Consider the following 27,999-nt stretch of genomic DNA (forward strand, 5'->3'; position numbering starts at 1 on the left):
CGGAAGCGGCTCGTGCCCCGGAAGCAGTTGTTCCGCTAGCTCTTGAGGCCGGCCTGGGACAGAGTCCCGGGACCGACGCCATGCTGCTTTCGGCCGTCTCTTGTAAGTTGGTCTGGGGCGGCGGCAGGGCCGAGGCGGTGACAGGCAGGTCGTGAGGCGGAGCCAGGCGGGGTGGAGGGCCCGGCGGGGGAAGCTGCCAGCCCGCGCGCGCCTCCCGGGTCCGGTTACAGGGTCGGGGCCCCCCCGCCGCCCTCGGTGGGATGTCCGGAGGATCACTCCCCCGGCCGCCGCGGTGCATTACCGCCTCCGTCCTCCGGCTCCTCGCCGACTTCCCCATGAGATAATCGTTCTCACCTCACGTGACTTTTGCTGCGGTTTGCCAAGTTCACCTGTCGAAACGAGAGGCTTGTGGTACTGCATGCACATAGTTGCAAATAGAGCACATCCTACTTTAGAAAGATTTTAAGGCGCCAGTCAACTCCATGGATTGTCTTAAAAAAATAAATGTTCACACCAATTTTGTTGGTTTGATTACTCTCTAATATCCAGGAAAGTTATTTTAGGGTAAACGTGGCATAGTCCCTAAGTGTTGTTGGGTTATTATGATGTTTATAAGGGACTTTGAATAAAATAAATAATAAATGTATCTTTTTCTTTTTCTCTTCCAACCTTTACCCAAAAAAAGTTGCCAAGAGCAAGTCAAAGTAAGTAAAAGTGTTGGTTTTATTTAAACTTTGCGTATTTCTATTGGGGTTGGTAGTCTGTGTGCTGCCAGTGTATCTGTTTCTCAGACCAAGTTGATTTGGGGTTATTTATTTGGCTAATTATTTTGTCGGTGTGAATGCCTTGAAAAAATAAAATACAGATGCATCTTGAGTTGATAGTGATGCAATTGATGATATTTCTGCCCTGGGTTGCAGATACATAAACTGAAAATGCATTTAGTGTACCTAAACCACAGAATACATAGCTTATTGACTCAGTACTTAGGCATGATTGGCTGCTTCCTCTTCCAAGTTTGTGGCTGATAGGCAGCTGTGGTACCCGCTGCCCAGCATCTCCCAAGAGTACCCATTACTGGCCCAGGAGAAGAGCATAGTTGGAAATCTGGCCTCTTCCAAAGTGTCACATTTACACTGAGGTATAATTAAAAATCAATTTGAGGACTGTCCTGTTTCCCTCCTGTCCCACCGAGTAACTCCAGTGAGTAGTCATGTCCTTTGTTTAAAGGAGCTTTGGCTTCTTTTCGTATCTCAGGATTTAGCCTCTCAGTTCATTGTTGTGTTCCTAAACAAGCTGTCAGGCTGTTGCTCTGTTTGGCTCATCACCAAAATCCTGTTTCCTCAGAGTGAGGACCAAGAAGCTCTTGCCTGGAGTCTTCTTCGAATCTCCAGATGTGCTCTGATTTGATTAAATCCTAGAGCCTGTTTTGAGTTTGGAAATCAGTCTAAGCACTAGAAAAATTGTATAGCTAAACATTAGGCAGGTGTACTAGAGGGTAGAAATATGCCTTGCCTTTTTCTTTATGTGCCAGTTCATCTGTACTGTAATTTTAGTCCCTAAAGGACGTAGACTTAGTTTTATGCTTCTTGTAAGGCTCGTCATTTTTTGAATCTTTATGAATGATTGAGTAATTATGTAACCCCACTCCCATCCCCCAGTAGTGGGGATTGAACCCAGGGCCAAATGCATGTTCAGAACAGTGCCTCTGAAGACTATCAAATTGTTTGTTGATGAATTAAGAAAAACAATGATGCCAGGTCTGTGTTGCAGACCAATAACCCAAACCATTCAGGAGCCTGGAGCAAGTTCATAGTCAGCCTGGGCAACTCACTCAGGCTGTCTGAAAACTTAGAAAAATAAACAGAGGACTGGACAGAATTCAGCAGGAGAGGATTTGCCCAGCATACATTTGGCCCTAGGTCTTAGATGCTTCAAATTTGTTTGGGAATGGCATGAGAATGATGTCTTCTGTGGGGAGACAAGATAGCACACATATGACAGAGTAACAGAACAGGTGTTTAAGGGCCCGGGGAGGCAAACCATACGTTTTATGGTTTGGATGATTAATTTAAATGAAATATGAAGGTGCCCAGGGCTTGTGCATTAGTGGTGTGAAACTTCAGATCTCTTGATTTTGTCCCTTCCTGATTGTACTGCTATTAGTCACTTTGGAAGACTGGCTTTCTTGAGGCAGCCATCTTCAAGGTTGCCATAGGCCAGCTGTGACCACCTACTCTTGGATGTTCTTCTACCTGACTTCTGCTCCTCATGGGAGTGGCCTCAGAGGCTCTTTCTCTGACTTGACTTGATTACGCCTGCTGTTTGGTGAGGTGGTTACCAAGTCCCTGTAGGTGACTACCTTGGGATTCAGAGCCACTGAAATTGCTTTATGGGTAATATAGACTGTCATAGCGTGGACCCTTCTTAGGGCCGAGTAATATTCATAACTTTGTGACTCCACATAAGTCGCATGGTGTGCTGTGTGTTCATGGTGGCCCAGTGTGTTTCCTCAGCTCATAACAGTGTACTTCTTGATCTTAGGACCATTCTGGTGAGGCTGGTGAGCCAAGCTGGGACAGGTTTCTCCTTCAACCACAAGAGAAGCCGACTCCGAGAAAAGCTGACTCTTCTGCATTATGATCCAATCGGTAAGACTGGGAGAAGTGATGTCACGGCAGGGAGTGATGTCACAGCGGGGAGTGATGTCACAGCGGGGAGTGATGTCACAGCAGGGCAAAAGCTTTCAGGGCCTTCTGAGTCCTTTCCTGAATGACTGTCTTTGGTGATTTTGTGGCCCCTTTGGAATCATGACATTCATTCACCATGTTTATTATGGCACTAGCTAGCTGCCATGCCGGGTTTGGGTATACCAGGACACAGTCTCTGCTCTTGGCATTTATAGTTGGTTTGGGAGGGAGAGGGAGGAAGTGACAGTGTGATAAATAAGTGCTGTGAGTGAGGTCACTGGGATGGAGTAGGGCTGGGGCTGTTGGGAGATTCTTTGAGCTGGGGTAGTCAGGCAGAGTCCCTGAGAAGGGTTGATTCCGTAAAGGTAGGAAATCAGCCACGCAAAGAATTGGCAGCAGCTGTCTGCAAAGGGGAGGCGTGGTCTGAAGGGCAAGTTACAAGGTACAGATGTGAACTAAATGAGTAAGAGTATATGTTGGTACATTGGGGCAGAAGAGTTGGTTTTCTATTGTGCTAGCTACCAAAAATGCCATAGTAAATGCTAACTTCAAAGTTGTCTAAGAAAGACGTGCTTGGGCTGATGAGATGGCTCCGCGGATTGAGGCCAGTAAGCCTGGTGACCTGAGTTCCATCATTGCGGCCCACAGAGTAGGAGGAATGTTCTCTGATCTACACACATCTGCCATGGCATACATGTACCCCGCCCCATATGTGTACAATAAATAAATGCAATAAATTAAAAAGAGAGATATGTTCCAAAGGCTAGATTGTCCACTCACAAATCCAGCCACTGTTGGTGGAAGCGCACCCTTTTAGGAGCCCACACAGTGATAAGTGTTTATTAAATGAGCTTCTGTGGTAGTTTAACTATGTGTTGGAATTTCATCCTTAGTGTGGAGGGGGTACTGGGAAGTTAGGATTTGCCAGATAGTTTTGTTTGACCTGAGGTAAGGACCTCAGATCACAAGTTCATACGTCAGCTTCCTGTACACAACTAGGTTTTCTTTTCTGTTCTGTTCTTTTTGGTTTTTCATGACAAGGTTTCTCTGTGTAACAATTTTGGCTGGCTTTGTAGACCAGGCTGGCCTTGAACTCAGAGAGAGAGATCCGCTTGCCTCTGCCTCCCGAGTACTGAGATTAAAGGTGTGCGCCACCATGTACAGCCACAACTAGGTTTTCTGATAGGAAATGTCTGAACCTTGGTAGCAAAGTGTCTTTTCTGGAGAAGGTAATGTCCTGGGGTAGCCGATGCCTGACTTTCTGTTCTTCTATGGGATGCCCTGCAGATTTGCCATGATGAAGATGTTTGCCTTGGGGCCAGCTTTGCTCAGGGTACCAGAGAATTTGGCCGTTTCCCATCATTTTATTGCCATGAGTAAAGTTGGTTGGCGGCTGATGTTCTGTTAGTCTCTAATGAAGCAAAACAGGAATGAAATACAGGATTCCCAATCACTTGACCGTTTCACAGAGTACTTGGAGGCAACATCAGCTGCATCTGCCTCTTTTATACACACACACACACACACACACACACACACACACACACACACACATTTATTTGTGAGTGTTTTGCCTACATGTGTACGTATATGCACCCTGTGTGTGCTTGTGTTGCCCATGGAGGTCAGAAAGGGCGTTGGGTTCCCTGAAGCTGGAGTTCCGCATGATTGTGGACCACCATGTGGGCGCTGGGAATCAAACCCGGGTCCCCTTGACACCCCTGAGACATCTCCAGCCCCCACCTCTGTCTTTAGACTCCTTTCCTCATATAGGATGCCAAGGAGGAAGGATTAAAGGCTGAGGCATAAGCGTATTAAACTTTGTTTATCATGAAGAGAAGGAAAACTTGTCAGTTTTAATTCTGTGGATCACTAAACAAGGCAATACAGACTTTAATTGGAACAGAATAGATTTAGGTTGGCTTTACGGAAAGAACTTGACAGATTCATTCTTCTAGGAATTAAACAGCAAATATTTTGACTGAAAATTACATTATGTTTAGTGTTGTGGATAGCAGTGTGTCATTTCAGCTCAACTCACATGAGTGCTCACTGTTTATCTGGCCACAGCTCTGAGGGATGGGGTTGTCTTTCACACCAGGGAGGAAATGGAGAGGAGAGGGTTTTGATACTTGCCCAGGGGCTCGGGGCGGAGGAATAGTGGAGCCACAGTCCTTCCGTCCTTCCCCGGCTGTTTTGTCCGAGGACCTTGTGCAAGCACTCATGAATATTGTGCGAGCTCCTTGGAGTCCGTGGTAGAACCCAGCCCTTCTGCTGTTTCTAGTACATGGGGCCAATTTTATCTTCTAATTTTTTTTAAAATACATTTTAGCTGAAATCCATTACATTGTTTCTCTCCTCCCTGCAGCTCCTGTCAGCTACCCTCCATCGAACCCCTCTGATGGTCCCTCCAAACTGATAGCCTTTTTCTCATTATTGTTATATGCATATGTATGTATGTATGTGTATGTGTGTGCACATCAGGGCTGACTGCTGTTCACTGGACAATCAATAAGGGACTCGTCCTTGGACGAGACTAATTGTCCTAGAAGCCATTAGCTGTGTGCAGTTCTTTGTCTAGGGGTGGGACCCCATGACACTTTCCCCTTTCATGTTAACGTGTCCATGATACTGCCGTTGTTCCAGTCTGGTTTGTGCAGCCATTTCCAGGAGAGACTGTTCCACCTCAGACTTCTTGGTGTTCTGGCTCTTACAGTCTCTCTGCCCCTCTTCCATGATGTCCCCTGAGCCACAGATCAGGAGCTCTGATGTGGGTGGATCTGTTGGGGATCTTTGTTGTGTCCAGTTGTGGTTTTCTGTGATGGTCTCCATTTGTTCAAGAGAAGCCTCGTTGTGAGGGATGGTAGCTACACTCAGCAGGAAAGGTGGCTCGAGCACCTTCCTAATACTTGTTTAGGACCTTGGCTGGGGATATGCGTGGCTCAGTGGTTGAGTACCTGTTTTCTGTCTCCAAGGTCCTAAGTCAACCCCTAGCACAGCCCTGCAGCCACAGACCAACCAGATCGGAAGAGAAGAGTTAGGACCTCTCCTGCCGTCGGCCCAGCATTCAGAGCTCCGCTGATGTCCTTGTTCTGCCTCTTAGCTATTTTTATTTATGGTTTCAGTATGGCACACAGTGGGCGGATGCTGCCCTGCGCTGTGGCCCTGTGACCCGAGCCTCTGCGTCCAGGTGTCCCTGTGCTTGAGGGAGTAAGCTCTGACTTCTCCCTGAGGTCTGACTTTTTTATCCCTCTTTTCTTTTTTAATTTTGAAACAGGGTCTCATTGTATGTCCTTGGCTGGCCTGGGACTCAGATCCACCTGCCTCTGTCTCCCTTTGGGATTACAATGCCCAATCTGTTTCTGTTTTTTTGGGTGGGGTGGGGTAGGGAGCATCATGTCCCGTGTAGCCCAAGGTGGCCTTGAACTTGAACTCCTGTTCCTGCCGTCAGAGTGCTGGGATTATAGGCATTCACCACATTTGCTCTGATCTCCAGGTCTCCAGGTTCGTAAGCGTTACTGGGTTTTCACATGCTCATCACATTTAATACAGGGTACACTACTGTATTAAATTAGGGTCTCTATATAAACTGCAGTGCTTGCCACTGCCCTGTGCACTTAACTCTTAATTAAAGGAATAAATACAGAGAATAAAGGAATTTTAATGTTTAAAGCCTTGTTCTATTTGTTGCTGTTTTTTGAGACAGAGTCTCTGTGTATCACTGGCTGGCCTGGAACTTGGTATTAGACCAGGCTGGCCTGGAACCCACAGAGATCCACCTCCTCCCGCCCCGCCCCCGCCCCGAGTGCTGGGATTACAGGTGTGTACACCTTGACCAGTTTAAGGCCTGTCTAATAATCAGTGACTTCTGGACATGGCCATTTAATAACTCCTGATTGCTTCTCAGAGCATGAAGATATTCTCTCATGTCAGTGATTCGAACTATGTGAACAGTACCCCTTATATAATGTCTGTGTATTTTATTAATTTAGTGCATTTCTCTCGACTGGTTAATGGTGCTTAAGTTCAGCTGTCTAGAGAATTAAAAAAAAATAGTTGAATTCCTGCTTCTGAACTGGAATTAGGATAGAGGTGAGATTTTTATTTCATTATTTTGTTTTTGTAAGGGTGATTTGGCTGCCTGTATGTCCATGTAACACGAGTGTACCTGGTGTTTGCAGAGACTAGAGGAGGATGTCAGATGTCCTGGAACTGGAGTTATGGATGGTTGTTAGCTAGCATGTAGGTGCTGGGAATTGAACCTGGGTCCTTTGCAAAGGCAACCAGTGCTCATAACCACTGAGCTTTTCTTCTGCCTGCAGCAATGTATTTTAATAAGTTCTCTAGCTAATTCTTAATCATGGTTTGGAAATTTAATAAGGGATATATCCATTTTCATTGTAGAAGAAGAGAAAAAAAAAGTTGAAATGCCTGTATGGTCAGGATCAGTGAGGAGTTGTGAGGTCGCACGGTCTTTTGGCCTCCTGGGTTTCCTTTGGCTATCTATCTTGTTTTCTGGTAAAAGAGAATCAGGTCAGGCGTGTGTGTGTGTGTGTGTGTGTGTGTGTGTGTGTGTGTGTGTGTGTGTGTGTGTATGTGTGTGTATGTGTATGTGTATGTATGGTAGGGTTGCCTGGAGGCTGGTGGTGGATTTTAGGACACTGGGGCCTGTGAAAGCCTCATTGGTGTGTGTGTGTGTGTGTGTGTGTGTGTGTGTGTGTGTGTGTGTGTGTGGTAGGGTTGCCTGGAGGCTGGTGGTGGATTTTAGGACACGGGGGGCCTATGAAAGCCTCGTCTCTCACCAAGGCAGGCAGGTAGCACTTTTGTTTTGGGGACCTACTCTGTGAATTACAGTATTGAGGTTTGGCTCTAGTGCCGCATTGTTGATCTGGACCATTCCTATTTGGGTGTGCAGCCGTCTCTACACAGTAGAGGTGTGTGGAATTTGCCCTCCCTTCTGACTACGTTCCTCTGTGGACTGCTCAGCTCTCAGTGCTGTTCTGGAGCCCTGTGCCCGGCCAGTTGTTGCTTACCCACTATGAGAGTGGACCCTGAGTCAGAGTTTGCCACGTTTATCCCCAGTATCTCACAGTGATTGAGATAATGACTTCGCGGCCTGTCAGGACAGTGCTCATTGGCTGGTGACCTTCCCTGGGCTTCTTCCCCGTTTCTGTCTGTCTTCTCTGGCCTCAGCTGGGTTTGACATCGCTCATCCTCATGTCAAAGGAATAGTAACACAAGGGAAAAGGAGAGGACTGGGGCATGATTGATGTGTGTGTGGATGAAATGATGGCACTTCCTAGTTTTCTGCTACAACCCCTTTTTCTTGCCTCGCAGTGAACAAAAAAGTTCTCTTCGTGGAACAGAAAAAAATACGCTCCCTCTAATCAATGGATTGAGAGTGAATTTGATTCATAAACGGGAAGACGGAGGTGAGGCCCTGGCTCAGAGACCTGCAGTGTGTACTGACGAAGAGGAACCGCCAGCATGGCCGCTGGTGAGGTGAAGGCCGCTGTGAAGGAACAGTGCCGTGAAAGAGTTCTTCACGGAGACCAGATAGTTCTCTCTCTGTAGTTTTTATAGGCGGTAATAAAAAATGTCGAAACAGCCTGTGCTCTTGTCTCGTAGTGATATTTTCCCCTACTATTTGAAACTTTAAAAAAAAACCAAACAACTAACCACCTTACCAAGAAAATACCTACTGTCTCACACGAGAGAAGCCGTTTCCACGGTGAGACTTGAGCAAGGGCTCCTAGGCTGCTCCTCGTGCCTCCACAGGACAGTGTTCCAGGTTGGAGCGACTGCCCTGTGACGGCAGCGCAGCGAGCAGCTGGAAGAAGGAAGGGAACATCTGCTTTGGTTTGTGATGGGTGGTTAGGAACGCTGCCATTGGTCCATCTTCTCAAACAGCTACCAGAGCCGGAGACGGGTGGTTTATGGTTCTTCTCAAACAGCTACCAGAGCTGGAGACGGGTGGTTTATGGTTTGAGGTTTGAGACAAGCTCCCACCAGGTAATTAGGCTGGCCTGGAGCTTGCTGTGCAGTCCAGAGTGGTCCCAGGCCCCGAGGACGGCAGTAGACTGGATTGTACCTCTCTTTTACAAGAAGCTATGGTATGTTCCATACGGCTGCTTCGGGCGTGCTGATACTCCATGGCCAACTCTGATAGCTCTTGTGTTCATCTATGACTGCTGCCTCTCCTCATCCCCTTTCCCACTCAGGCTGTTCCCACCATTTTTCCAAACTCCCCAGCTTCCTCCATTTTTTTTTTCCCCACAGATTTTTGGCTTGAAGAGAAAGATGAGTTGTTTCAGAATTGCTAGTCCGTATCCTACTTCATTTAAAATGCCTGAGAAAATGTAGTGTCCCCCTGGCCATAAGCATCAGGAACCAGTGCTGTCCCCAAATAGCAAGTGTGTGTCCCAAGGTGCAGTCTGTGATTTTGGAGGGAACCAAGCAGCTCTCACAAAATGTAAACATGTAAACAGAACAACTTGCTGGGAGTTGGGACCCAAGAACCAAGCTCAGGGGCTGGAGAGATGGCTCAGAGGTTGGGAGCACTGACTGCTCTTCCAGAGGTCCTGAGTTCAATTCCCAGCAACCATATAGTGGCTCACAACCATCTGTAATGAGATCTGGTGCCCTCTTCTGGCCTGCAGTCACATATGCTGTATACATAGTAAATAAATGAATTTTTAAAAAAAAAAAAAAAAAAAAAAAAAAAGAACCAAACTCAGGTCATCAGGCCAGGTGGCAAGCACCTCCAGCATCGAGCCATCTTGTCTCTCTCTCTCTTTCTCTCTTTCTCTCCCTCCCTCCCTCCCTCCCTCCCTCTCTCCCTCTCTCCCCCCCCCCTCCTCTCTTCTCTCTCTCTCCTCTCTCCCCTCCTCCTCCTCTCTCTCTCTCTCTCTCTCTCTCTCTCTCTCTCTCTCTCTCTCTCTCTCCCCTCTCTGTCCTCTCTCTCTCTCCCATTTCATCTTGAACTACTGATCTGTCTCCACCTCCTAGGTGCTGGGATTACAGGCATGGGCCACCACATCAGCTCAGGCAGTGATGAAGCCCTGTGCCTCGTGCATTCTAGACAAGCACTCTACTAACCGAGCGACATCCCTAGCCCCCCAAGCAGGTCTGACAATGTAGGCTAAAGGGTATTAGCTGTCTCTCCCAAGACCACTGCTACCCCCCCCTTTCCGTTTGGAACATTCTTTGCCCTGGCTCTAAACACTGCTGCCCAGCATGCTTTCAGCACTAGAATTTGCTGCTCTCTACATAGTGGTACTGTTTGTACGGATTCTGAGGGTGGAACCTAATTCTAGTTGATGTTGTGAATATGAAAAAGCAAAGCATCGCTCTGAGTGACGGCTTGATGACTTCATAAATGAACATAATATTTACAGAGGAAGGGCATTTTTCTAGCAATTGTGAGCTAAGAATGGCCACACCCACGTGCATTTTATTTCCAGATTACATGTATTTGGGGGCAGCAGCAGTCAGAACAGAGCAAGAGGAAGGTCTCTCTTGTATGGATAAGAGGACTGTGTTCCTGTAGCCTGGACGCTGACTGTGGCGATGAAATTTGATCTCTTGAGCATTTCTTCCAAGGATAGATTTGGGTAGTAGGCCAGGTAGAAGGCCAGAGCCCCCACGAAACTGTCACCAGCACCCTGTAATGAAAGAAAAGTACAGTGAGGAAGACAAGCCCGGTCAAGCTGTGGCTCAGTGGTAGAGTACCTGCCTGGTACTCGGGAGGTCCTGGGTTCAAGCCTCAGTACCCAAACTAACCCTTTTAATTTTAGAATGGCTCCAGAGTCCCAGAGAAGGAGCAAAGACTCTAGCCCCAGCTTTGTTAACATCCAGATGTGGCACGTTTACCGTAACTGTGGAAATAATGTTACATTAGTAACTGAATTTCATACTTTATTTGGATTTTATTAGTTTCTGCTGTGTCCTTTTTCTGCCCCAGCATCCCATGCAGGATGCCATTTTACAGTTAGTTGTCATGTTTCCTTTGATGTCTGTAGGCTGCGACAGTGTCTTAAGTGTTTTTGATGACAGTTTAGAAGTCAGCTACTTTGTGGAATGTGCCTCAGAGTAGATAGGATCTCACTGTGTAGCCCAGGCTAGCCTTAGCCTCTCCAATGTGGGAGATTGCCTGGCTATGGGGTTTGTCTCTAAATTGTCACATCAAAGGAAGGCTGTGTGTTGTGAGAGTCTCCTCGACCATGTGGCTGAGTGGCTTGTACCAGGTGTCTCTAATGTCATTGTCCACTTTCCATATTATACTCTGTAAGCTGGTCACTAAGGATCCAATCCTCCACCTCTCACCCACCAAGCAGGCTCTTACATAGCTCAGGCTGGCTTCAAAGGCTCTTTGAGTAGCCAAGAATGACCCTGAACTCCCGATCCTCTGGCCTCACCCTGCTGCATGCTGGGATTGCAGGCATGCACCACCACACCAGGTTCATGTGGTGGTGCGAGGGACTGAGCCTATGGCTTCATGCATGACAGGCAGGCACTCCAGCTACATCCTTAGCCAGACACTCTGTTCTTAAGTGGGTAGAGTTCCATTCTCAGCTTAAACTTTAGATCCCTGAGCATATACTATTGACATAAATTGTTTTGAGGTCTGCATTCAAAATCCCCCCCCCCCATTTATTTAATTATTTGTGTCAGTTTGAACTCATTCTTGGGGCTGTTATCTAAGATTTATTCTGTTGTCCATTCCTCCCAGCACTGGCAATGGGGCTCTTTTCAGCTGCCTCCTGTATCTCCTACGCTATCTCCATCATTTTTTTTTTTGCTTGCTTGCTTTCTGGGACAAGATGCCCCAGGCTCATTTTGTATGTCCCCTTCTAACCCTAAAATTAGCCATTAAAGATGCATGCAAAGTGGTGAGAACCAACCATTGAGATACATGTTCTCAAACCAAATACAGGGAAAAGCATCTCTCTTTCCATTTCCAGGGTCTGTGTTGGAGAAGGTCATGGAGGAAAAAATGAATACCCTAACGAAGTCTGTTCATCAGTGCCTCTAGGGTGGTACTTCGTCATGTATTCATGTAACTGGTATGTTTAAAACCATTTTAAGTGTCATTTCAGAATCTCACTTTGGAAATTCTGGTATCAGCTGCTTTCAGGGGCGTTTCCAGTGTCCTTCCTTCCCTCAGACCCAGTTTTCACAGTTCTTGGTAACTCTTGTGGCTGTTCTAACCACTGCAAAGAGGGAGCCCTGGCATGTAATTGTTTCTGTTGCAGCTGAAACATCCATTGAGCTATGTGTCCAGCACAGTGATGGACAGTAAGAAAAGAGGCACGGTGTTGAAGGATTTTAGTCCCAGGATTTAATCAGTAGGCAGAGGCAGAAACTACAATCCCGAGGCTAGCCTGGGCTACATAATAACTCAAGGCTAGCCAGGACTACATAGTGAGTCTAAAAGGGTGTGTGTGCAGAACCCACTGAGTAGTGAACAGTAGGGCAGAGTTTACAAATGGTTTGGGGTGTGTTTTGATGAGTGAGAGTCTGACTGTGCAGCCCACAGCTGGTCTGGATCTTGCCAGGTAGTCCAGGCTGGCCTGGACTTGTGATCCTCCTGTCTCGGCCTTCTGAGTCTTCGCTGGGTTTACACACTTGTGCCACCGTGCCAAGCTTAATTAGTGTGGCTTTGAAGGAAGGGTTTGAGAAAACCTCTGGGGTTTTTCTAGAAGAAGCTGGATTTCTAGGCAGAAGTCAGTCTTCACAGAACAGACCGTGGAGGAGGGAAGGGTGAGCTCAGGAGATAAGCAAAGTCATTTCACTTTGTCTACACAGCCAACATGGATGATACGAAACTTGCCAAGGGGTCATAGTAATGTGGATGTGGACCTCCTGCCCTCCTTTCCCTCCCTCCCTCCTCCTCCCCTCCCTTTCCCCTCTTATTCTGAGCTCCTAGCCGTTTTTTTGCTAAGTTCATTTTTTTCCCTAAAGGATGGAATGGAGGGAACGACATTATTCTCAGGCATCTTCGGCTTTCCAGCCCAGCAGCCTGACATGAGAGGGGCTGAGACCAGAGGAACAGGGAGCTGAAGGGCGTAGTGGCTTACACCTGTAATCCTAGCACTCCAGAGGCTGAGGCAGGACGATCACTGCAAGTTCAAGGCCAACCTGGTCCACAAAGAGAGTTCCAATCTAGCCAGGCCCACCTAATGAGATTGTATCTCAAAACCAAAACAACAAATAACAACAAAAGGAAACTCCTCCTCCTGCAATGTGATTTATTAAAAATGACTAGAAAATAGGGAAATTCTGACATGCCACGATTAATGATTGAAGAGATGAAAATGTTTACTATCTTAACTTGATTATTACATTCTATATGTATTAGATAATATATTTCATAAACATGTACAAATACACCTAAAAAAAAAGAATTAAAAAAAAATGGAGCTGGAAAGATGGCTCAGCGGTTAAGAGCACTGGCTGCTCTTCAGGAGGACACAGGTTCAATTCCCAGCACCCACAGGGCATCTCACAACTGTCTGGAACTCTGGTTCCACAATACCGGACACCCCACACTGATGCACATAAAGGAAGAAAGAACAGAAACATTGTATCGGTTGCTACAAACTTCCTGCGGACACCATTTGTATTGCTTTTTTCATTATCGCCGAAGTTGAGGAGACACTGGTGAAGCTGGGTGCTGGAAGCGTCACTCAGGCAAGGGTTTGCACACCTTAGTTCCCCTCCTTCCCCATGCCATGCCCCGTGGCCCCAGACTGCAAAGGCACACTCTTCTATATTTTAAATTGGATTCTCTCCTTCCCCATGCCATGCCCCGTGCCCACAGGCTGCAAAGGCACACTCTTCCTATGTTTCAAATTGGATTCCCTCCTTCCCCAGCCATGCCCCGTGCCCACAGACTGCAAAGACACACTCTTCCTAAGTTTCAAATTGGATTCCCTCCTTTCCCAGCCATGCCCCGTGCCCACAGACTGCAAAGACACACTCTTCCTATGTTTAAAATTGGATTCCCCTCCTTCCCCATGCCATGCCCCGTGCCCACAGACTGCAAAGACACACTCTTCCTAAGTTTCAAATTGGATTCCCTCCTTCCCCAGCCATGCCCCGTGCCCACAGACTGCAAAGGCACACTCTTCTATATTTTAAATTGGATTCCCTCCTTCCCCATGCCATGCCCCGTGCCTACAGGCTGCAAAGACACACTCTTCCTATGTTTCAAATTGGGGGTTTTCTACCAACACCACCAGATATCCTCACTGCAGAACCCTTCCCAAATTTAAATAAGAAATAAAGCTACTGTGACACTGAGCACAAGAAAAGCCAAAGGGGTACTTCTCTGTTGCTTTACAAGGTCAGCTTGCCATGATTCCAAAAGCAGCTATGACATCACAAGAAAAACCAAATCAAACAGAACAACAGCCACATAAATTTGGGTGTAAAAGTAGCAGTTTTTAAGCAATCAACTGGAATATAAATATATGAACATCACGCACCACGATCAAGTAGAAATTGTCCAAGGAATGAAGGCAAGACTGGCCTGACACTTACTTTTAAAATCAATATAAATATGCTTTTAAAAACTTTCAGGAGCACAATAGAACAGGCTTGATCATCTGAGGGGGCGTTTATGACCAGATCTCCTGTGGACTCACTTGAGGAAGAGCGGCGCTTCCCCCTCATTCTGGGACCTGGCCTGGGGTTGGGGGTGGGGGGGTGTCCTTTTCCTCAGCGTTGTTCCGGATTGCACAGCCAGTGTGGAAAGGCAGGAAAAAGAACAGGTATGCAGATTGGACAGAAGGAAAATTCTGTGAAGATGGCAGAATGATTTATGTAGATACTCTAAGAAAAAAAATCCTACAGGAAATAACAGGTTCAACAAGATTACCGGACACATAAAAATGAATTGTATTTCTATAGTAACAATGAAAAATCAAAAAGATCGGCCTAGGAATGTCGTTCACTCAGTTGGTCCAGTGTTTGCCTAGAATGCATGAAACCCTGGGCCCGATCCCCGGCACTGTCTAAACTGGATGTGGTGGCACAGGCCTGCAATCCCAGCACTGAGGACTGGAGGCGGGAGGGCCAGAAGTTCGAGATCATCCGAAACTATGCAGTAAGGCATGTGTCAGTAACTTATTCTCAAATTGTTCATCTAAAACCAAACATATTTGCGCTAGAAAGGTAACCGCTAAGGAGCGTTGATTGTGCACACGCGAAGACCTGAGTTGAAGTTTCTGGAACTTGAAAAGCTAGGTGTGCCTGTGTGTATGTGTCTGTGACAGAGCTGTTAGAGCTGAGTCCGGTAGAGTCAGGAGGATCGCTATGGCTTTCAAGTTTAGTAAGATACTGTCTCCAGATGGAGAGTGATAGAACAAAACACTTTGTTATGCCCTTCCTGGCCTCTGCCCACACACATGTACTGCACACATGCATGCAGGGTGTACATTCGCAGGAGAGGGCAGGGAAACGGACGTGACGGCATGTTAAGGATAGGTGAAATGAACAGTGTGTGGCAGAGCTGCAGTTTCCAAGTTTTCCTTATGAAATAAAAATTTAAGACTTAAAGAATTTTAAAAGTCAAACCAGTCACCTTTTGTGAATTTGCAGTTGTGACAACTTTTGCCTCTGAATGACTTCTCTCTTTTTAAGACATGTTATGGATATCCACTGTGAGTCGGGTGTGAAATGAATCCGGATACTCAAGCTCAAGCTCACTGTGGCAGGCTCTTGAAAACCGGGCCAGGCACTTGGAAGTTGAGGGGCCTGGGAGGAACGCGTAATGGCTGTGACAGTGACCACAGGAAAGCTGAGGCTCAAGATGTCAGCAGCAGAGCTAACGGGACCATGGCAGGACACTGATGCCTTATTTTGTTTTTTGTTTTGTTTTTTTTTTTTTTTGGTTTTTCGAGACAGGGTTTCTCTGTGTAGCTTTGCGCCTTTCCTGGAACTCGCTTTGGAGACCAGGCTGGCCTTATTTTGTTTTAACCAAGAACCTTGACTGAAGTAATCCCCAGCCCCACCCGGTTAAACGTTTGGAGAGGTCAGAAATCGTCTCCGCCTTTCCCTGATGGTTTCTCAGTGGTGAAATACCAGAAAAGAGGTACACACTTGGCTGGGGAGGTGGCTGCTGGCACAGTGCCCGCCTTGTGAACACGAGGACCTACTGAATCCAGAACCCACATGACAGCTGGGCACGGCGGTGGGCATCTGTAATTCTAGTACTAGAGCAATGGAGACAGGCAGGCCCTGGAGCTTGCTGGCCAACCTGCCTAACCTTGGTGAGCATCAGGCTGGTAACAAGCCTATCTCAGAAATCAAGGTAGGAGCTACGGTGGTAACTCGGTAGGTGAGGTGGCTTGCTGTGGAAGGCCCGAGGACCTGGGTTGAAATCCCAGGACACGTGTAAAGTTGGGCATGGGTGCGTGTGGGGGCACAGAGCCCCAACCCCTTGAAAGCCATATTCCAGCCAGGGATGGAAAGAGCATCAAGGGTAGAGAAGTGATTCTTCATATGGAGTAGGGGAGTGAGGACGTCCAGTACCAACTGCTTGTTTTGGTTTGCTCAGTGCCTGGAGGCTGCAAGCTGGATGCTTTGCATACAGCACATCCTCCCAACTTCATTTCACCTTCAGTTGACCTTCCCCAACAGGAGACAGAACAAAGAAGGAACCGAATCTCAGAGACTGTTGAGGCATCACCAGTCAATACTAGAGCCCCAGTAACCCCTCCAATCAGTTCATGCCATGCTCCCTACTCATCACATCCCAGGTGAAGTCTGGGCAGGAAGGAAGGCTAGAAGGAAGGACATCACAGAGTTGGACCAGATCTCTCTTTGCTTTAGGATCTGGGGAACTCTGCCCTTCCCATAGGACCCTGAATATGCACAGCATGCTGTGTATTTTATTTAGAGGCCTACAGTCAGGACAACTTGGAGACTCTTTGGGGGTGGGGTCCACATCTTTGCTCCCCGTCTCTTCCCCTGCCCTGCCCAGCACTTGATGCTGACCTGACCTAATGATTCTAGGTTCATCATGTTCTCTCTTGAAGATCTGGTCCAAGGTGGCTGGCTGGCCCTGGGTGAACCACATTGTGTTAGGTCAGGTTGCCATGGCTCAGAGCTGCTTGACACTCCCATTGTCCGGTCTATTTATACCACAAGGCTTTCAACTGCCAATCAGTTACCAGGCTGTTGATTCACATCTTTAACTATTTTTATACATCGGTATGATTTTTTTTTTAATGGAAAGTGCTTTAAAAGTGGAAGCTGTGTTCTATCTCCATGATTTTCCTGTAAGTAAAGTACTTTCCAATCAATCATTCTTGGTATAATGGAAGAGATCTCATTGATAGAACTTGATGGTTTTAACCTTCTATTGAAAATTATTTTTATGTCAAAAGGGGGTGATGGCATAATTCACCTTCCTTCCGACAGTTACCCATGTGGCTAGTACTGGTTGCCTTCTCAGAACACTTTCCCCATGAGGACATGGTGCTCACACGGAGTACATGTGGCATTTTGAAGTCCTTGCTTTCCCAAGGGCCATTACATCCCTGTGTTTTGAGATGGTCTGCTCCGTAGTATGTGTGGAGGCAGCTCATGTGTCAGAGTGTGAAGGACAGTGAAAATGTTCAGTGATGCATACCGAGGCTTCTAGAGGTGTGCTGGTTGGCTTCCTTCAAGTCGACCAGCTCGAGCCATCTGGGAAGAGGGAGTCCCAGTTGAGGAACTGCCTCTATTAGATGGGCCTGTGGGCAAGTCTGTGGGGGCAGGTTTTTGGTTAACGATTGAAGTGGGAGGTCTGAGCCCACCATGGGCGGTGCCACCCCTGGGCAGGTGGTCCTGAGGTGTATACGAAAGCAGGCTGAGCACACTATGGAAAGAGTCAGTACACAGCTCTCCTCCATGGCCCCTGCTTCAGTTCCCTCCTCTAGGTTCCTGCTCTGAACTCCTGTCCGGACTTCTCTCAGTGATGGACTGTACCCTGTAAGCCAGATAAACCCTAAGTTGCTTTTGGTCATGAGGCTATCAAAGCAGCACACTGGGGCAAGTGTGGGGGCAGGTGGGGTTTGAGGGCTGGTGTCGTAGGGAGGGCACTGGGACAGCTGTTCAGATGACCTCAAGGGCAGGACCTGAGAGGTCGGAATTTTTAAGGATAGTGCCAAGCTGGGTTGTGGGGAGGCCTCTGCTCCTAGGTGGGAGACAGTGTTGCTGTGTGGAGGCTGGTCTCTCATTTCTCTCTTTTCTGTCAGACCGTCTTTCCATCACCCCACCTTCCTGTGGTCCTTACCTATGCCCATGGCTCTGTGCCCTCACTGAACTGACCTAGTTCATACCAGGCTCTTAGGGCTGTCTGGTGAGGGAGGAAGCTGGGGAGTACATGCTTAAAAGTGGTAGACTGTCACCCTAGCACGGCATCCTCACATGTTGGCCATGCCTCTGTTGTCTGCAGTTGCTGGTTTTGTTCTGAAGTTCTGCCCAGTTGGGTTCTTCTCTGGGCCTCTTGGCTGGTCTTGCTTGGACTGGTCACAAGGATCCCCACGGAGGAAGGCACAGTTCACACTGTGGCGTACGGCAGCGTGCAACTTGCGTTTCATCTGAGTGCCCGTGGAAGGGGTGAGTCACACCAAGCCGCGGGCTCCCGCAGAGAGGCATCTTCTGATCTTCCACTAAGTGGCATGCAGGCCAGCGGCAACCCTGTCGGGTCCTCAGGTTAAAGCTGAGGCAAACAGATCCTCCTTGGTTCGAGGCGCGTCAACAGCTTGCCAATATCCAGAGAAAAGGCTGTTTGGGAAGTCAAGGTCTGCAGCAAGGTCAGCTGCGTGGCTCTCCGGCGACAACAGCATGCTATACAGGACTGTCCTCTGAGCCAGACCGCCACCTCCGTGACCGCCCCTGGGCTAGCTTGAAAAAGACCACTTGCATCCAGATCCCTCCGTAGGCCCTGGGTGGATCTCTGGGAGTCCAATTAACGAGAATGAGGAGGGTTTATATGAGCGAGAATTGTTGAGACCAAGGTTGGATAAAGCACAGGGACAAATAGCCAAATGAATGGAAACACATGAACTATGAACCAATGGCTGAGGGGTCCCCACTGGATCAGGCCCTCCGAATGGGTGAGACAGTTGATTGGCTTGATCTGTTTGGGAGGCATCCAGGCAGTGGGACCAGATCTTGTGCTCATTGCATGAGTTGGCTGTTTGAAACCTGGGGCCTATGCAGGATTGTTTGGCTCGGCCTGGGAGGAGGGTACTAGACCTACCTGGACTGAGTCTACCAGGTTGACCTCAGTCTGTGGGGAAGGCTTTGCCCTGGAGGAGATGGGAATGGGGGGGGGGGGCGTTGGGGGGAAGGTGAGGGGGACGGGAGGGGGGAGAACAAGGGAATCCGTGACCGATATGTAGAACTGAATTATATTGCAAAATAAATTAAAATAAATTAAAAAAAAAAAAAAAGAAAAAAAAAAGAAAAAGACCACTTGCTGCTGGCTTTTGACGTTCCTCAGAGGAGGGGAGGGGAGGCTCACAGACCGCTCACCTGTGTATCTTTAGCCGCCTCTCAACCTCCTGCATGCAATTCCGCCCTGGCCGCACCTCAGTTTGTTGTCGAGGCCTTAGCAGGAGGGGCAGACATTGTTCAGGCTCCTCTAGGGAAGGGTTTTCGCGACAGAGCAGGTGGACAGGCATTCCTGGGGAGACTGGCTTTCGGCTACCGCTCACATTCTTGAGACTGGCCTGTGGGAAGGGCTTGTGGTTTGTTTTTTCTGTAGTGATGAAGCACGTTAGGGGCAAGAGTGAAGAAGATCATGAGTCTCTAGTGATGTTCTGCATGGGGTGCTGTGTTGGCTGTGACCAAAACACCCTCTAGAAATAACTCAAGGTGGGAGTGGTCACTTTGTCTCGTGATTCCGGGGGTGGGGTGGGGTCCACCATGGCGGGGAAGGCAGGGTGCCATTCATGGTGGGAGCCTGTGGCAGATACTCCAAAGCCTGTGCCCAGTAACTCACGGCTGCCAGCCTGGCTCTGTGTCCTAAAGGCTCCACAGCCCTCTAAAATAGGGCCACCAGCTGGGGGACAAGCACTCAAAACACAAGTATGTGGGGACATACCAGATTCCAATCCTAACAGGTACCACTTCCTCTGTATGCTCGGGGCAAGAAAGAGCAGAGAGTCTGAACTAGCTGTGTGTCTCAGGCAGGTGTGGGGAGGGAGTACACAGGAACTGACATTTTCAAGGAACTTTCTTGTTCCCATTTCCTGGGTGTTTCAGCTGCTCTGAATGTTGTAAGTCCTAAAGCCTGTACTCCAGATGCTCTTCTTCCTCTTGATGGGAAACCGCTTGGCCAGGCTCATGTCTGCTGCAGACAACCTGAGCTCCCTACAGCCAAACTGACTGTCTTGCTGCCTGAATGCTGGCTTCCTGTCACTTGCACACCTGCATACTGAAAACCTGGGGGTCTTCTGGACTCTTCTACTGTAAACGGAACAGTTGGGCAGTTAATTCCAAATGCTCAGATCTGCCCTCTTGTCTCTCTCCATTCCCTTCCCACACAAGTCCACACCCTCTCCAGCGGTCCACAGTGATTTCTTCACTGGTCTCCCTGCTTTCAGGCCTGACCCTTCCAGTCTACCCTCCACATGCCTGCAAATCTGACTGCTTCATCTCTACGCCTAAAACATTCCACATGCTTCTTGTCTCTCTGAGGATAACACGTTAGCTCTTTAAACAGCACAGCACATCAACTACCTTCCTTCCTTCCTTCCTTCCTTTTTTTAAATTTTGAGACAGAGTCTCACTGGATCTCACTCTGTAGCCCAGGCTGGCCTCGAACTCACAGAGATCTGCCTGCCTCTGCCTCCTGAGTGCTGGAGTTAAAGGTGTGACCACCACATCTGGCATAAACTTTGCTAGTTTCGCCTCTTATTGCTTCCTCTTTACCATTTGGGTCTTTGTTCCTGGAGACGCTACAGCTCAGAACCTTCCACGGACTAACTCTACATCATTTCTAAGACTCAGCTCAGGCCTTAGTATAGTCAGTCACACACCGACTGCCTGGCACTATGCTCAAAGCATTCTCTGAGCCCACTAACCTAGACCAGTTACCCCATGTCCTCTGCTTCCTTTCTGAGGTCACAGTTGTCACCTTCGATCCTGAGGCCTAGTGCTGTGCCCAGCTTCTGCTGAAATGCACTGTCAGGAAGCTGGGCCTGAGTGGTCAGGGGAGAGCACACGCTGTTCCAAATGCCCCATCTTGGGGGAGTGGGGGGGGGGGCAGCCATGAAACAGGCTTATAAAAGTCCTAGTTTGTCAAATTCCAGATGATAGAAAAATGGATGAGTTGGAAGGAATGATGGGTATTAAATGCGGTTGGGGGAAAAAAAAAACAACCCAAGTGCTGAAAACCCCAAGGTAAAAACTTGCTGGGCAGCACAACAGAGCCTGGATGATCTTGCAAGAGTGATGTCAGCCCTGAGGGTTCATCCGTTAGGAATCTGGACCCACACAGCACGATTCAGAGGCTAAACTGCTGAGCCACCCCAACAGAGCCCCCACATTCCTCCTTGATGCCTTCACACATTCCGTCGGACAAGAGCACACCACTTTCTTTTCTTTTCAGAACCTCTCCCTCCATAGAATATTCAGAGCTCGCACTGCAGGCCGAATTCCTCAGTCTGCTTGTGGTTTCGGAGGCCAGCAAGGAGCAAATGGCTGAAACATGATGATGCACCATTTCTCCTTCAAGCATCTGGCCAGGGGCTCAGGAGAGAGCAAATGTAAACCATCAGGGTCCCTACTGCCGATCACATGGTGCCGAGGCCCAGATTAGAGCCCTCTGGGTCAGCCCTCCTCTCTGTACTTGGTTTGGGATGGAACTGTCTCCCAGGGATCATTTTAGGGAGCTGCCCCAATTGCTGAATGACTGCCTGTAGGCTAGACTGGCAGCCAGGCCTGCCCTCCCTGGCCTAGATGTCTACGCATGGGCTTCTGCCTCCTTCCCATGTCCGGGACCTGAGGCATGAGTAGCTGATTGGGCCTGCGACTCCTAAACCTCAGAGACACCATACAGAAGGACCTTTTAATCTTGCGTCAACCCTTTTTGTTAGCTCTGTCATCTTTTAGGAATGGTGACCGGATTGCCTTCCCATTTGTGTTGAAGACCCTCTGTCATCTGAATTAAAACTCACACAACTGAGGCAATGTTTTCTCAAGCGGAACCATGTGCAAATGGCCTGGGGCCAGACATGTTCACTAATGTGTACCTGCTTCACTAATGTACTAGTCATGTGACCTCTGGCGGGTTGCTCAGCTTCTCTGCATCTATTGACCCGTATGATAGGATTGTTGTGGATACTAATTCAGACGATGTCGGAGGGTCCGGGAGAGCCCGGCACAGAGTGAGTGTTCAACAGAGCGGGGCAGACTAGATGGCATCGTGTCAGAGGCCATTTAGTTTGTGCAAGGTTTTGTAGTGAAAACTCATGACCTAGGTCAGTGAGGTCAGACAAGGTTCCAGGGACCAAACGGGTCACCATCACAGGGACACGATCTATAGAGTGTTACAGCAAGAGGGTTGGCTTTTCAGTCCCGGCTCAGAGGAAAAGAATAAGTGTGGCTGGGAAGGAGCAGAAGCCAGAATCCCAGAGCCCTGTGTTATGCAGGCCAGGATCTAGAGAGCTCTAGCAGTGGCCATCAGTATCTCCTGAGACCTTTGAACTTTGAGGTGAGGTACTCGATGAACCCTTCACACTCGATGAGATTAAAGTGGTAGAGAGTAAAAAGCAGGAAGTCCCTGCAGTCAATGCAGAGTTGGGGAAGCCAGGCTGGTCTCCTGCTTTCACATAGGGACAAGGAGCAGAGGCTAAATAATGCGAGGCTCTCGGAAGAGTCAGAGCTGGGAGGGTGGGGCCGGAGGTCAGCACGGGAAGGGGGCTTCCTGTGGCAGGGACACACTGGACCTCCACTGCATGGGAGCTTGGTGGAGCACTCTGCTCTCCATGGCTGGGCAGATGCTACCCCTGCCAGGGAGAGGTGGTAGCAGAGCCCAAAAGGCAGCAGGTGGCTGAGCAAGCTTGGGATGAGATTCCTCTAGCAGTCCTGGAAACTGAGGTCAAGGCTCATCCTGGTGGGCAGACACCATCAGGCCGCTGGGTCCCCTTCTCCACGTGACCAACCTCACTACTCACTACCAGGAAGAGCAAGAAAGCTCTACTGAGGGGTTTTTCATACAGGGCACGTGTTCCCGGCTGGGACTAGAACTCATGAATGTGTGAAAACCATAGCTATTACAATGGGTGTCATCTCTTTAAAACGCTACAGCATATAAATGTACACAAGTATATTTATCATTTTAATATTTCATGGGGAAAAAAGGAGGGTGAAGAGGGAAAATTTTTTACCAGGTCTTTGGGGCAGGGTGATGATGAAGACAAGACTGAGAAATGCTGAAGGAAGGCCTCTTGTCCTGAAGAGCAAGTGGTCTAGTCAGGGTCTTTGGTGTGTGGGTGACCCTAACAGGCAAACATTCCACTGGAAGGCATGGTGGGCAACCACTGGCAGACCCCCCCCACTTTCTTCCCATTGAGCCAGAATTTCTAACATGGTTACCAGTGAACCCTGGGAAGTCTCAAAGCCACAGAGTAAGGAACTGGGGAAGCGGATGGGGACCAGGATGGCTGGCGCTATTTCCCTGGGCAGAAGAGTGCCAAGTTCGCTGCCTGTGCGGATGTGACAGGGTGAGCTCTGCGGTGGACTGACCCTGAGGTAGGCTGTTCACGCAAGAGCTCAGCGCATGGCTCCCACTGGAATCTGTCCCTCTCCTCTTATCAGCTCATGTTTACCTCAGGAGGATGAGATCATATCCTTCCTCAACCTCAAACTTCCCGCCTTCCCAGACCATTTCAACTGATGAGCATCATGACAGCCAGGCAGAAGCCAGATTTTATCTCTATGTGTAAATGGAGCTGATCGCCACTCTAAGTAATCTGTAGGAGACATGACAAATTATTACATCACAGATGTCCATGTCTTTGCCACGTTATGATACATGCTAATGATCAGGCTGAAATAGTCCACTTAAAAATACTCTATGATTAAAAGACTAAACTATTTCATGACCTAATATAGTCCAAACGATCAACGATCAACACTTGAAATTCTTCAAGCACTGAAACTTGTTCCTTGGTTTATATACTCTGCTAGTCGTGTGTGTGTGTGTGTGTGTGTGTGTGTGTGTGTGTGTGTGTGTGTGTGTGTGTTGGGGATGGAACCCAGGGTTTCTATCACTGAACTACAACTGCCTCCCACAGAAAAACAAACACAACAAATAAACAAACCACCTCTCCCCAAATCCTGGCTCTGGAGTTCATACAGCCACAATACACCTGCTTTAAGAGTACAGTCCGCATTCTTTAGTGTAGTCATGGGGCTGAGCGAGCCATCACCGCTGTCTAAGTTTCGAAGTTTCATCCCCTGAAAAGAAACCACCTCATTTACTGTCCTCAGACCGCTCTGCTTTCTGTCTCTACAGACTTGCTAAATATATACACGTTTTTCAGTAAAAGAATTTCGTCTTTTAATTCTATAGTTAACTGATAACTTATTATTCCCTAGCTAGACACAATTTAACCATACTCCTTTCGGTGTACTTCATGTGCAAGTGAGGCGGCTGTTGATCCAGTGGGAACTAGTTATGAAAACACCATTCCTCACAAACATTGCAGAGAAGGTTTACTGTCCTCCGATTGTCACCAAAAGCCTGTGAGGTTTTCAACTTCAACTAGCGATGCACCGGGAGTTTGTTGTGGTGAAACTAACTGCCCGTGACCGCTAATCTGGGAAGTGAAAACCCACCTACACTTTTCACCATTACCTGGTCTGGTTTGTCGATCTTGGTTTCTGGAGATTCGGCTGGCTTGAGGGATTTTCTCTCTGATTTTCTGTGCTGCTTAAGGGGTGGCGTCATGGTAAATGTTAAGCTTCCTTCTTATAGGTCTGAGATGCACAGGTCTGAGATGGAGGTTTCTGGTGTGGCGCGCACTTCTCACGAGAGCTCTGGTAGTCACACACTGTCCACCCACAGAGACCAGCACAGAGCATCCCGGGGAAGCCAGCAGAAATGGCATGTCTGAGCAAGGGTATATAGCCCCTTAGGTTTGGGTGAGCCGCAATCAGGAAATGGTTTTCCTTCACAGCAGATCAACTTGTGAGACTAAATGACAGAACCTGAGTCACACCTAGCAGGTCACAGGCTGGACAAAAAAAGTGAACTGGGTCAGGGAAATGATAAACACAGGCCTTTCCGCTCCTGTCAAGGGCAATGCTCACAACCCTAGGATCCTGCCTGCAGAGAGGCAGGACTTTCACTTTCTTGTCTATTTACAGGGTATGTTTACAGATGCGATTCAAATACTCTCATTACGGTCCTGTGAGGAAGTCAGGCTTTCATTTTCCAGACAAGAAACCAAGCATAACAGCTCAAGACAGTTAGGTGGCAGTTAGGATGTCTTTGGTTGGAGCTCAGTACCTGGAAAGGCTTTGGCCTTTGCTCATAAATACTTTAAAATACCTCTGAATGTCTTCAGTGGAAGCAAATGTACATCTTCTAAGCTTGGGGTTCAATCCTGACCTCAGAATAGCCTGGAGGGCTTGTTAAATGGGGAGGGCTGTGCTCCTCCCTCAGACTTTCTGATCCATTAAACCTAAGGTGGGGCTTGGGGTTTGCAGTCCTCATAAGTCCCCAGGTGGTACTGATGCTGTGGGCTGAGAAACACTCTGCCTAAGGACTTGACTTCTGGGAAGAGTGAATCATTTGAAAACCAAGGCTGGTCAGTCATTTAGGTCTGGGATCAAACTAGGAATTCTACCACTTGGTCAAAAACAATGGGAGGAAATGGAATAAAGGGCTCCAGACAGGTCTTTTTATTTGTGCTGACTTTTTTTGAGACAGAGTCTCCCCATGTACCCTGGAACACAATAGTAGACCAGGCTGGCCTTGAACTTGCTGTGAACCTCCTGTCTCTGCTCCCTGAAGGCCGGAAGTGCTGTTGCACTTGGCTGGTTTGAGGGAAATCGTGACGTTTCCCCACTGGGCACTGAAGAGTTAGTTGCGGGAGCAGGAGCTCCTTGCCCAGCTTCACGCTGTGAGATATTCATTATCAACCTTTGATTTTTTTTTTCCAGCTTTGGAAAAAGAAAGCATGGAGGTGACATGTTGGATGGGTGTCAGAGAAGAGGTGAGAGCTACTGAGTGACGCTGAGCAGGCAGGGGTCCTTTCTGTGCCGCTCACACGAGGGGTGTAGATTGGGAGGTGGAGGGAAAAGTCTTCCTGATTTTTGCTTCTTGTGATAGGATTGGAGCAGGTGAAAAGGTCAAATTTTAGATCCCAGAGACAAACATGTAACATTTCACCCAGAGAAGAAGAAGGAAAAAAAATCCCAGTAGGAGAGAAAAAAACCAAACAACATATGACATTAGTACTGAGAGAGTCAATCCTTTGTGTCACAGCAGGGGAAAGGAGGCGGAGGAATGCCTAAATATTGGCTCTATTTTAATTTCAATTCTACATTACATTAAACTCTCCTTGTACTCCTCTCTGTTTTACAGCCAATGCTGACACAAATTGGCATGCCTCCTCGTTGACATCGTATTCCTCTTGAATTATGTATTTCTATCTGGAGTGAGGTGTACGGGGCTAAAGCGTGCTTTCCTTTAGATGGATGAGAACGGAGAAGGATCAATGGGAGGTCAGGTGTAAAATCACAGCGAGGTGAGGCTGGGGTGCGTTCGTTCGGGCCAGCATTTGATGGCCCAAAGAGGCTGCAGGTGACCGTAAAGACGACACTGGTCTCTCTGTTCTCACCACATCGATTAAACTTCAACTAATACAAAGCAAAAAGCTCTTTCCGCCTCCCTGCTAGAGCCCCGGGATTCTTCACTGTTGGTCCCGTGTCTTTATTTGTAAGAGAAGAGCTGACCGCCCGAACAACTGCCTTACTGGGGTCTTGTGTAAGGTTGAGTCACAGCCTAAAGAAGCCCCTGCTGGACGTGCTGGGGGGGGGGGGGGGGCGTGTCTCAGGTTTCCCACATGTGCAGGGCTGTGGGGCTCAGGCTGACCTCTGTCTAGTGACAGATGGCTCCTGGGATGGCAGAGGTCATTTGCTGGCTCCATCTGGGCCTGCCTGTGGATCAGGATTCTCTCCCAGCCGCAGCAGTCAGTGACGGCCTCTCTATGGCCAGTCATACCAGTTCTGAGGTGGAACGTTTTGATGGGGTACTCCAAAGCAACACGTGTACCAAAGGATCACATATAAAATGCAGGCCCACCCACTAACGGACAAAGCAGACATCCGTGACTGTACCCCCTTTCCTTCGCTGTACCCCCTTTGTGGACCTCATCTATCTGCAGTCCAAACTCGAGCCCCATCCTTTTAGCCATGCTCAGCTATCCCTGAAGCCCTTTCTCTCGTTTCAATCTCTGCTCTATGCTGAGTGTGGAAATGGGGGTGGGGGGAGCTGTTTTACGTGTCCCTTGATAACAAAATAAGAACACTTCATGTTTTACTTACAACTGATTGTTATGAACGCTGTCAGGAATCACTATGACCTCAGTAAAGCAGCTCTGCCACACTTGCCGGAATCGGCTGGGCCCAGTGGCCATGTCTTGGTGTCAGTCACCAGGACACCTCTCATTTGCCCAGGGCTGGCCGGACTGCAGAACACGTGAGGTCCACTGTCAGCCATGAAGGGGATGGACCACGGATTGCTGTAGCCTCCTCAGGTTCTGGGGTGGGGCCGGCCTGGGCTGTGCTCAGCAGAACCCACTGACTCCTTCAGGGCCTTCACTGCTCTGCAGTCTGGGAAGCCATGGAGAAAAATGGCTTAAGGAGACTGAAAACTGGCCAAGACCCCCATCTGCCCAAAATGCCTGTGGTGGATTAACTCATTCTATAATTGATAAAAGAGAAAAGGAATCCTGAGTGCAAGTAAAAAATGGGATGAGAAAGGCCCTATTCTTCCAGTGCTGTTAATGAAGGCTTTGTATAGAAATAACTTTACATATCTGCGAATAAATGGCACTTAAAACCAAAGCGTCCGTTGGTGACTCATTGGGTTCTAAAGACTGGCCTTGCCTTCTGTGGTCAGCAATCTTTCTTCCTTGTGACTCCAGCATTCCTGACAGAAAACAGTTAATCCAGTATGTCTTGGAATCCTCCACAAGATTTACTGAAACATTCTCTGCCGAGTGCTCATCTCCACCAGCTGCTTTCTTCTCTTGGTGAGCGGGCCTTGAAATAAGAGCATTGTTGTCTGGGAACT

At 48.2% G+C, this 27,999-nt stretch overlaps 2 protein-coding genes across 15 annotated transcripts in view; one reads left to right on the forward strand and one right to left on the reverse strand.

The window, feature by feature from the left end:
- The first annotated feature begins 5 nt into the window (after positions 1-5).
- Positions 6-26,446, forward strand: Mrpl33 (mitochondrial ribosomal protein L33). Of its 3 annotated transcripts, XM_052746196.1 has the most exons (5): positions 6-102; positions 686-704; positions 2,545-2,651; positions 25,863-25,915; positions 26,287-26,446. In XM_052746196.1, the coding sequence occupies exons 1-5, from the start codon at positions 81-83 to the stop codon at positions 26,320-26,322; spliced, it is 237 nt and encodes a 78-aa protein (XP_052602156.1). In that variant the 5' UTR covers positions 6-80; the 3' UTR covers positions 26,323-26,446. The 3 variants fall into 3 exon arrangements, with proteins under 3 accessions (XP_052602156.1, XP_052602157.1, XP_052602155.1); XM_052746197.1 differs by lacking the exons at positions 25,863-25,915; positions 26,287-26,446 and adding an exon at positions 8,028-8,300; XM_052746195.1 differs by lacking the exons at positions 25,863-25,915; positions 26,287-26,446 and adding an exon at positions 5,666-8,050.
- Rbks (ribokinase) overlaps positions 10,124-27,999 on the reverse strand; it is an 88,328-nt gene continuing 70,452 nt past the window's right edge. For 4 of the 12 annotated variants that reach the window (XM_052746178.1, XM_052746183.1, XM_052746191.1 and 1 more), the window contains one exon: positions 23,548-24,152. In XM_052746178.1, the coding sequence (XP_052602138.1) occupies positions 23,841-24,152 (312 nt within the window). In that variant the 3' untranslated portion in view covers positions 23,548-23,840. Of the gene's footprint in view, positions 10,355-14,338; positions 14,492-19,155; positions 19,447-23,018; positions 24,153-26,206; positions 27,998-27,999 lie in introns of those variants that run through there. The other 8 variants (XM_052746192.1, XM_052746181.1, XM_052746189.1 and 5 more) reach the window with 6 other exon arrangements.

This window comes from Peromyscus californicus, unplaced genomic scaffold (assembly GCF_007827085.1).
Source record: "Peromyscus californicus insignis strain IS unplaced genomic scaffold, ASM782708v3 Scaffold_1__1_contigs__length_55948999, whole genome shotgun sequence".
Taxonomy (NCBI): Eukaryota; Metazoa; Chordata; class Mammalia; order Rodentia; family Cricetidae; genus Peromyscus; species Peromyscus californicus.